Below are 9,280 nucleotides of genomic sequence, written 5' to 3' on the forward strand. Positions count from 1 at the left end.
GAATCAAATTCTACGCACAACTTMTTYCTTCTCTCTTTCTTATAAATCGCATTCGGTTTCGAAAAAAAATTGTTGTTTAGGATTTTTTTTYGATTCATTCGGTCTTTCCAGAAMAATRGCAAACTCTGATCGAATCAATTTCTACACCAAAATATTTTTACATTTTTCACTTATGAGTCATTAACAGTATCCACYTTGGTCAGCTGCTTTTTTTGTATGTTAATAGTGTTCCATAAGACGCGGGATTTTCGAATATGGTAAATTCTGATGAGACATGGAAACCCGTATGAAAGTCCAAGTAAAATTTTACTTTATTTTTCAATTAGAACATTTTTCTCACTGAACGCGCATTACATTTAGCATATTTTTGCTTTTCAAATGAAATTTGACCCAAAACTTTGATTGCCGCTTTCAATATTATAAACACCTGAGTTTCCTAGAAAGCTTTTTCTATTAAGAACGTTTTTGTTTCTTGGTAAGATTCCATTAAACGCGACATTTGCGAAACAAGTAACAAATTGTTTTCGATAGCAAATTGAAAATTGAATGAAATTCAAAGGAAATCCTTTGTTGTTTGTCAATTTAAAAAAATTAGTTCTTTAGAAATTGTACTAAAATTAGAGGATAATATAATATCGAATGCAAATTGGGACTCAATTTTAATTTGATTGAAAAGATCAATAGTTCTTCAGCAAATCTACAAAAGTTACAACATCTTTGTTTATTGGCTTTTTCGTTAATCGAGACGTTTTTCGGAAAAATTGAAAACTATAATTGAGATTCGAATTGCAGATAAAAGATTGAGAGGATAATTTCAATAAAAATATATTTTGAAGGATCTGTGGCCATGGTTTGTTGCATTTATGAAAGGGAGCAATTTGAGCCTGTTACCAAAAAAAATTATACTCATGCATATAAATGTTAATTTAATAGAAAATTTAAATCTTGCAAAGAAAAATTATTAGATAGGGCATATACTGGGTGTTTGCTGTATTCGACATAGTAAATCAATCACATATTTCAAAAATCGCCTTTATTAGCCAGCCAATACAATACTTAGGGCGATGTCAAAAAAGTGAGCTTCTCATTCAATTGCAGCTGAGTCTTGATGAGCTGCGACAGTGAAATAACCATTAGCAAGTCCTTCACATTGCTGTTAAACATTTCGGAAAACTGGTCGGATGTCATATGAGGCACAGAGTTGATCAAATGTAAAAGACTGCGGCCGACTTCGTTATTGGGAGGCTGGCGATCAGCTAAAACATCTTCCACATAGGCCAAGACTTGATCCAACAATGCGCTCATTTTGTGTCCAGCTTCTGCCACATGGGCCAAGTCCATTTCGGGGTTTACGCTTCTTGGTCGGCCTGTCCCTCCAATGGTCTTCTGGCACAGTTGCAAGCCAACAACTTCCGGATCATAGCATTGGATCTCTACTGGAATGGATGTAAACATGCAGCCTTGTTTGCCATTTGGCACGCCGAAGTTGACACACACGTAAGCCTTCAGGCCCATACGGCTGCCCTGCAAACTCGTATCGAGAGTAAGGTGAACGGGGTTCACACATTCTCTGGAATAGTAGTCATGGATGACGGAGCTGTGATTAGTAACTTCATGGCCCGTAGCCCACCATCCTACGATAGATTCGCTGGAGTTTACTCTACGATTCAGTTCGTATACATCCATAGCATAGGCCAGTTCAGCTTCCACTTGGTCATCATACTCCTTATGGGGCACACAGAAACAGTTCGTTACCTCCACAATTCCTTTGTCTGAAGTCCCCAGCAAAGTGCCAATTACTCGATAGGAATCGGCGTTCCGTCTTTCGTATGCATCCACTATCTGGAATAACACTACTGGATGCACTTTTACTTGCAAATTCAACATTGTAAGGAAATGGCTTTGGGCCTCTGTCAACAATCAACGTGTGTGTCTTGGATGTGAAAAGTGTGGTTATAGCCACCACAGATCACAGAGGTTACTCTGTGATCTGTGGACTGAACTGAATGCAAGCTTTCCGATAAAACTCATGCAAAATTTATTTATTTACATATGCATATATATAATAGAAAATTTATATTAAAGTGGTTTTGCTTAAATTTATATTTTTTCGCAAATAATTTTCCCTATCAAACGTAGCAACGTGGCACAAATAAATAAAAAATCACCGGCAAAATGTCAATGCATTTAAGGTTAGAAAATTTTAAAATAAACTTATGTTTATCTAAATATTTAAATAAGATTAGAAGCCCTATTCAGGCCACTACTTGCCTTCATCTATGGTTCAGCCCAATTCAGGCGAGCTCAGTTTGTCAGATCGAAATGATGAAAACAGTGCAACGAGGCGCCCTAATAGTGATCGAAGGAGTGGACCGTTCAGGCAAATCTACACAATGTAAAAAGCTCGTGGAGTCTCTCATCAGCCAGAATATTAAGGCACAATTGATGAATTTCCCGGACAGGAGCAACTTGACCGGCAAATTAATCAACGAATATTTAATTAATTCAGATTGCAAGTTAAATGATCGTGCCATTCACTTGCTGTTCTCCGCCAATCGGTGGGAAAATGTTGAAAAGATGAATACTCTTCTTTATGGGGGTACGACATTGGTTGTTGACCGATATTCCTACTCAGGGATTGCTTTTTCTGCAGCCAAAGGTGGTGAGTATACTCTAGTGTATAAGAATGGTCTGGTTTAAAACCAGAAAAAGGTAAACCTAAGATTAGTGCTTGTTTAAAGTTGTTCAAGAAAGAATCAAAGTAACCTGGAAACGTAGAACTATTTGCCATTTGGGAACGTCTAATCCATTTCCAGAAGGACATTACTTTTTGGTACTAATCCAAACTTAGGCTCAATTTTCTGCGAAAAAAATATCGAGACGTTTGTATTCACCGCAGGAATGGACATGAATTGGCTGAAGCAAGCAGAAAATGGCCTACCCAAGCCAGATTTGGTCTTCCTGCTAACTTTAAACCATGAAGAGGCAGCGAAACGTGTGGGATTTGGCGAGGAGCGATATGAAAATGAAGCGATGCAAAAGAAAGTGTCGAACATATTTTCGCAGCTGGCTAAAGAAGAGGACAACTGGCGAGTAATCGAAGCCAGTGATAGTATAGAATCTCTTCAAGCTATTCTCCTGGGACATACACTGGATGTTATCGCCAGAGTAGCAAAGCAAGAACTAAAAAGTTTACACTTTCAAACATAGCATTTATACTGTAGGATTTATATGTATTATACAACGGCTAGTAAAAGACTGATGAATTGCAGCAGTTGATAAATGCAATAACTAACCACCGGCCCTCCAAGTAGCTACGGTATTGGCTAAAAATCCCACCCCATTGATAATAGACAAAATTCCTTTAGCTAGCCCGTAGTGCTTCCAATCGGATTCAGCGTATTGTCGGAAAAAGTCAATGTGCAAGATGCCCGCAGTGGAAAACAGGAGCCAACCTACCAGGGAAAAGAACACATCAAGCGTCCTATTAATGGGCATCTCAATTAGGTATCCTAAAAAATTTCATCATCAGACAGGACATTTACTGCGATTTCTTGTCCTCTGCACTTACCTATTAAACTTCCAGTGGTTATAATCAAAAATCCGCCATACGCTGTTATAGCCAGGGAATCTGAGTAGAAACTCAACGCTTGACTTTTGTAGTGGAACCCGAAACATATAGCGGCAAGGCTCTGAAAAAGTTCATTCATTAGGCTTTTTTGCCTTAAATTGGGCAAAACTTACCAATTCGAAGCACTTGAATAAAGCCAGCTTATTCACTTCAATCATTTTGTTAACTAACTAAAAATTTGCTTGCTGCTCCGAAGAGTACTAAAATGCGATACTAAAATTTCCGTATAAACAAATTATTTACTTGGGCAAAGCTGTTAACACCCGAAATTGCCATCATGTAACTAGTGCTGTTTACCAATGTTCAGCTTGCATTGGCTGGAAGCAACCTACATCCAACCATAGTTTTCAATTGAGGTAAAACAGTTCAATAGAAAAGTAGTAGGCATTAAGGTCTAGTGTATTTTAGAAAAATATCTGTTGATACAGGGTGGGGTAAGATTAGAGTTAACAAATGGGTGAATGTGCTAAAATACTGAACAGGTCTGGAGCGATTTTTTAAATGTATTATTTCAATTTGCATACGCAGGATTGTTACTTACTTAATCCAGATAGGAAAAGGTGTGTTTTTCCATTATATTAAAGTGGTGGTTTAAATAGAATACTATTTTATTATTAAAATTCACAACGATAGCATGCAAATAAAATTTCAAGTATTACAAACTTAAAAAAGTGGAAACATTACATCTGTAAAAAATATCATTAAATGCCCTTTTATCATTTGATAAACTCTTATAAATAGGTGTAAATTTTACGTATAAAAATAAGTTATTCAATATAATGCACGACCTGGAAGGAATAACCTGCAGGATTTATGTATGGAATTTGAATTATTCATAGACCAAGAAGACATATGAGTATGGTTTAATCATATCCGTTTTCAAAAATATATGGCTGGCTATTATTCGAATATGGGGCGAATATATCAGACTATTATAACTATCGTTAATAGCTGTTTGGCCATAAATCACAAGTCAATGAAATCCCTACTGTAATAGAAAAACATCGAAGTTCTGTTCTAAACTGCCTGATAATTCGGTAACTGTAATGTTTGTAAGGCATTTTCCTGAGTTATTAGTATATTTTTTTTTAACAAACTAACAGTAATTGTTTGTGGCGGTATGCAACATTGAAAGCTTTGAGGTATTCATAAATTAGAGTTCTATAAAAAAGTATTTTTTACTCAACCTTGATATAATACATTAGGTTCTAACTGCTGTAAGATGTCATGGCTTAAGGCAAATACGTAGAACGACAGATACGCACAATACTCAGACTTAACATTTAGAAATCACCACGCCAAGAGATGAGGGCATCGAATAAGAAGAAGACGCCGTTAATAACAGCCATTGACCCTTTGGCTAGTCCATAATCTCTGGTTTCGCCTTTCCAGCCGTTTTCGAAATGTTTGATATTCAATGCTCCTGCTGCAACGAACATCGCGCATCCCACCAAGCTGTAGAAGATGTCGATTCTCTTACTGATCGGGGCACTGATTATGTACGCTGAAATGGGTTTATTTCAATTTTGAGTGGATAAAACATTGATGTTTTTATTTGAAAAATTATGCAATGTTTCATTGATCTTCACCTGCGAATCCACCAACTAAAATAATAATGAAACCACCAAAAGCTACAGCGGACAGCGTGTCGATGTTCCAGTCAGTAGTTTGGCTTTTGTAGTGAAGACCCAGGCAGATGACTGCAATTAGCTGAAAAAAAAAAGAAGAAAATATTACTTGTGGTTTCAGTATTCAGTTCTGCTTCACAATGTGGGCTTGACCATTTAAAAGATTTATTCAGAAAGTGTCTATTTATGATGTAGAATGCTACAGAAGTGTATATTCTGTGTTTAATTAATTTATTCTCGTGAGAAATTTTTGTTTTGCTGTAACTTAGGAGTATTGAAGAACGCGCTTACAAATTTTTCTAAGTTTTACCACCATTTGAGCGGAAATTTAGCTTTGGGTGCGCTCCATCAAAATGCTATTGCCGACTAATCAGAGATTTCCAATTGTATCCGAGATTTGGTTAAAATATTTGAAGAACATATTTTTTGAGCTAAAAAAGCTCGAAAGATTGGAACATTTGCACTCTCAGGGATGATTTGGAATGTTACAAACGGGTCCAAAAAACTGTTGGCGCTAATTGTAACATTTGTTTGTAAGCGTTCAATATTTTATTATTATTAAGACGAAGCTTTTTTAGCGCAATGTTTTATAAAAACGTGTACTTCATTTTTTTCAAGTGGAAAATAACTTCAATATTTTGCCTAGAAAAATAAACAAAAAATGGTCATGATTATCACCAAATAATCGTCAGAGTTTTGCCGAAAATAGTAAACACAGACAAAATATAAACTGCTCAACAAAGTAATCGTTGTACGGACAAATTTGGACTAATCTTGGAACTGGATAAATTCTGATTGCTGCAAGCGAATTGATTTCTGTTTGAAGCGTTATTTAGTGCAATTATTTTTCAGTTAGTGCGTGTTTTTTGTAAAAAATTAGTGTTTCAGATAAAGTTTCTACAGAGTGGCAAATAAAACAGTACATAATTGGTGAAAGTTCCAGATCCTCTAAGTGGTCTCAAAAAGTTCAACGTTTTCGTCTTGCAGTGATTTTTTTCTTTTCCCACTACACTTTAGTTTAGTGTGCTAGAACTACAGATTTCGGAAGGAATTCTGATTTGGATTATTTTTCATGCAACCCTGTATATCGAAGTTTTGTCTTCCATCGTCTACTAAGTTTTAGCTTCAACATGAGCTGATTATCGTGAAAATCGATCCAAGAGCAGAACATTGGAAGACCAAAAAGTGGATTTTTGGACCACCATGTAAATAAAGGATATGGCGGAAAAATTGAAAACCCGTTTCGAGCTATTTGATTTACCTTTAAACTTTTGGCGTTCATATAAAAGAATCCTCATTTTTTTCAACTAGCAGCAGCAACTTTCGGCAATTTTGCATTTTTTCATTTGCCACCCTGTAGAAAATTTACCACAAGATGGGCTAAAAGAACATAAGTGGGGCTCAATAACGCTTTAAACAGCAACCAAATCGCTTGAAGCAATCAGCATTTACCTACTTTCAAAGTTAGGGCAAATTTGGCTTTTAAAGTTCATTTTGTTGAGCGGTTTATTTTCGTCGTTTTAATCAAACACTTTATAATGCAACAGTAAAATAATCCCGTTGTGGACGGGGTTAAATTGTTCCCGACGTTTAGCAAGCACGAGTTGCTTTCATCTTCAGAGGTGGTGCTGCTCCGAGGAAACCATCACTGAAGATGCAAGCCACTCGTACTAGCGAAACATCGGGAACAAACTATTTTCCACCACGATTGGCGATTTAAGCAATGGCCTCGATAGCTTGACTCTTTTATGTTTTAAAATGGTTTGAAAAACTCCTGAGTATCATTTGAGAGTGAAACATTAAGTTCGTAACATATAATTGTATAAAAAACATTTCTGCAATTCTAAAGACAATTTATTCAGTTTTTTCTTTATAAACGGGAGCAATATTGTCAAAATTTACAAACATCATAATTATATCGTTCAAATTATTAAAATTTGATAAGAATTACAATTATTTCCTGTATGGCAAACCCAACAACCGCAAAGTTAAGGCTTCTAACTAATACGTTCTTAACACTTTTCCCATACTTGGATAGGCGTGATAACTTTGAGGTCAAAAGGCGCATTTCATATCATTTTAAACGCATTCAATAGTTGGTTTATACAGGGGGTTTACAATAACTCATATGCCGTGAATTATAATTTAGAATGTTAAACAGTACAACAGCAACAACAAAACAACTGAATTTAGAAAATATGAAGACGTAAACAATTTTACCAGGAAAACAAGGTTTTAAAGGACTACGTTTTCCTCATACATTTTTTTTAAAATCCTATTAGTCACTGCTGATAAAGTTCTCCCAATTTCCCAAGCCCTATTTATATTAATAAAACCTTTAATACTGATAATATTGACGCAAACTTTGTTAATTTTATTAACAAATAAACATTCGGTTCATGTACAACTTTTCAGTTGATAATGAACAGTACTCATATCTATTTTCGTCTTAGTAAATTCAATCATTCTCGAAAATAAGTTACTAAATTGGATAATCACTTAGTGCGAAAAGCTCGTTTACACAATAATGTTTCATCTTTTATTTTTGGCAGTTTTATGATCGACTGAATACAAAATCTCAATACATGTTATCATTTCACAACGTCGGTAAAAATAAACGTTGTCAATTTAAATTGAACAATTATGCTAAATGTGCCTGTTATTGTGGACAATGATTGAACAATTGATCAGATTATACACACATTGTGGAAAACGGGACTTAATAATTACGGGGAAATAGTTTCTTCATTGTTTGTAGTTAGGGAAAAGTTGCATTCAAAGCATTGGTTTGGAATAAGAAATTGTGGGTCATTAACGACCTTTTTTAAAAACTGAATATTTATTGAAAATTATTCACATGAACTTTTATGTAGCTGTTTCCAAAGCCAATTTTTCCCATCATTATCAAATTGCACCGCTTATTAAGCTCGCATAATCCATTTTTTTTTTCATCCATCCATTTGCTATTTTTAAACACTTCCATCGAACGCATCTCATGGCAACAGTTGATAAATATTATTTTATTCTTCAAAGTGTAAAACGCAGATACGTTTTAATGCCACTGTTACACACTGCGTGTTGTTCAAATTAAATACCAATTGCAATTAAACAAACGCAATAATTATTTTTAGATTTAATTAATGCATCAAGTTGCCATCGAGAAAATGACTCCAATGTGCTCAATTTTCCTAAAAATACTCACCAGTTCCAGGAATTTAATGATGGACAGTCGACTGATGGCCATTTTTGCTAGTTTGCAACGAAAAACACTTGTTTTGTATGAAAATATGAGCACGAGGAGTGCACTTCTAGACTTCTTTCCACAGAATTGATTTTCACTATGAGACTGAATGCGCGAGTAACATTGGCGCCCAAACTCGTTTTTCTTTTTGTTGTGATGCTATCCACGAACATGTAATCTGCCACAGGAACGGATTTATGATTAAAAATATAATAACGAAAATACAGAGCGTGACAATCAATATAATTGTATCATTTATATATTTTTTTATTTATTTATTGAAATTCTAAAAACCATCTCAAAGAGTAGCTTTTTATCTTTTGCCGTTGTCAAACGTTTGTTCTGCTTTTTTAACCGTATCCGTTTCATCAATCAGTTTTTTGCACTTTTCTGCTCAAATATTAAATTGCTTCCGACCTGCTTTCTGTTGCATTTTGAAGCCAAGTCGATTGTTTACACCCTTAAAGTTTCGGATTATCGCCATCATCAGACCCTGCAACTAATTTTCAATTGTTTTTATTGCCTTTGCAACTTTGTATTTAAAAATTAGTCCTTCGATATCCAGCAAAGCTACCACTCATCCCATTGTTCCCCTTTATGGAAAAAGTCGCGTCTCGGACGACTGATAAAGTAAAATTTTCTGCTTTGGAAAAAAAGTTTTGGTGATTTTTTAAAAAAAATTGTACAGCTGCCTGTTAAAAATTAATTTCTGCACATCTATAAAAATCGATTGTCGAAAGTCTAAAATAACTTTTCCCATCTTCAAGCAATTAGCAACAT

The 9,280-nt window shown here is 35.1% G+C and overlaps 4 protein-coding genes across 4 annotated transcripts; 1 reads left to right on the forward strand and 3 right to left on the reverse strand.

Annotated features, from left to right (window-relative positions):
* Positions 1–1,016: 1,016 nt before the first annotated feature.
* On the reverse strand, positions 1,017–1,963 carry LOC109544656 (eukaryotic translation initiation factor 3 subunit F). The gene has a single exon (XM_019914965.2). The coding sequence runs from the start codon at positions 1,885–1,887 to the stop codon at positions 1,057–1,059; it is 831 nt and encodes a 276-aa protein (XP_019770524.1). The 5' UTR covers positions 1,888–1,963; the 3' UTR covers positions 1,017–1,056.
* A 216-nt stretch (positions 1,964–2,179) lies between these two features.
* LOC109544592 (thymidylate kinase) lies at positions 2,180–3,271 on the forward strand. Its single transcript, XM_048663757.1, has 2 exons — positions 2,180–2,662; positions 2,900–3,271. The coding sequence occupies exons 1-2, from the start codon at positions 2,182–2,184 to the stop codon at positions 3,208–3,210; spliced, it is 792 nt and encodes a 263-aa protein (XP_048519714.1). The 5' UTR covers positions 2,180–2,181; the 3' UTR covers positions 3,211–3,271.
* Positions 3,192–4,149, reverse strand: LOC109544593. The gene is made up of 3 exons (XM_019914884.2): positions 3,745–4,149; positions 3,572–3,692; positions 3,192–3,512 (listed from the first exon to the last, which is right to left on the reverse strand). The coding sequence occupies exons 1-3, from the start codon at positions 3,787–3,789 to the stop codon at positions 3,292–3,294; spliced, it is 387 nt and encodes a 128-aa protein (XP_019770443.1). The 5' UTR covers positions 3,790–4,149; the 3' UTR covers positions 3,192–3,291.
* A 72-nt stretch (positions 4,150–4,221) lies between these two features.
* Positions 4,222–8,643, reverse strand: LOC109544594. The gene is made up of 3 exons (XM_019914885.2): positions 8,462–8,643; positions 5,221–5,341; positions 4,222–5,135 (listed from the first exon to the last, which is right to left on the reverse strand). The coding sequence occupies exons 1-3, from the start codon at positions 8,501–8,503 to the stop codon at positions 4,915–4,917; spliced, it is 384 nt and encodes a 127-aa protein (XP_019770444.2). The 5' UTR covers positions 8,504–8,643; the 3' UTR covers positions 4,222–4,914.
* Between the last annotated feature and the right edge of the window lie 637 nt (positions 8,644–9,280).

Source organism: Dendroctonus ponderosae, unplaced genomic scaffold, assembly GCF_020466585.1.
Source record: "Dendroctonus ponderosae isolate FM_Combo_2020 unplaced genomic scaffold, Dpon_F_20191213v2 Dpon_F_20191213_2, whole genome shotgun sequence".
Lineage (NCBI taxonomy): Eukaryota > Metazoa > Arthropoda > Insecta > Coleoptera > Curculionidae > Dendroctonus > Dendroctonus ponderosae.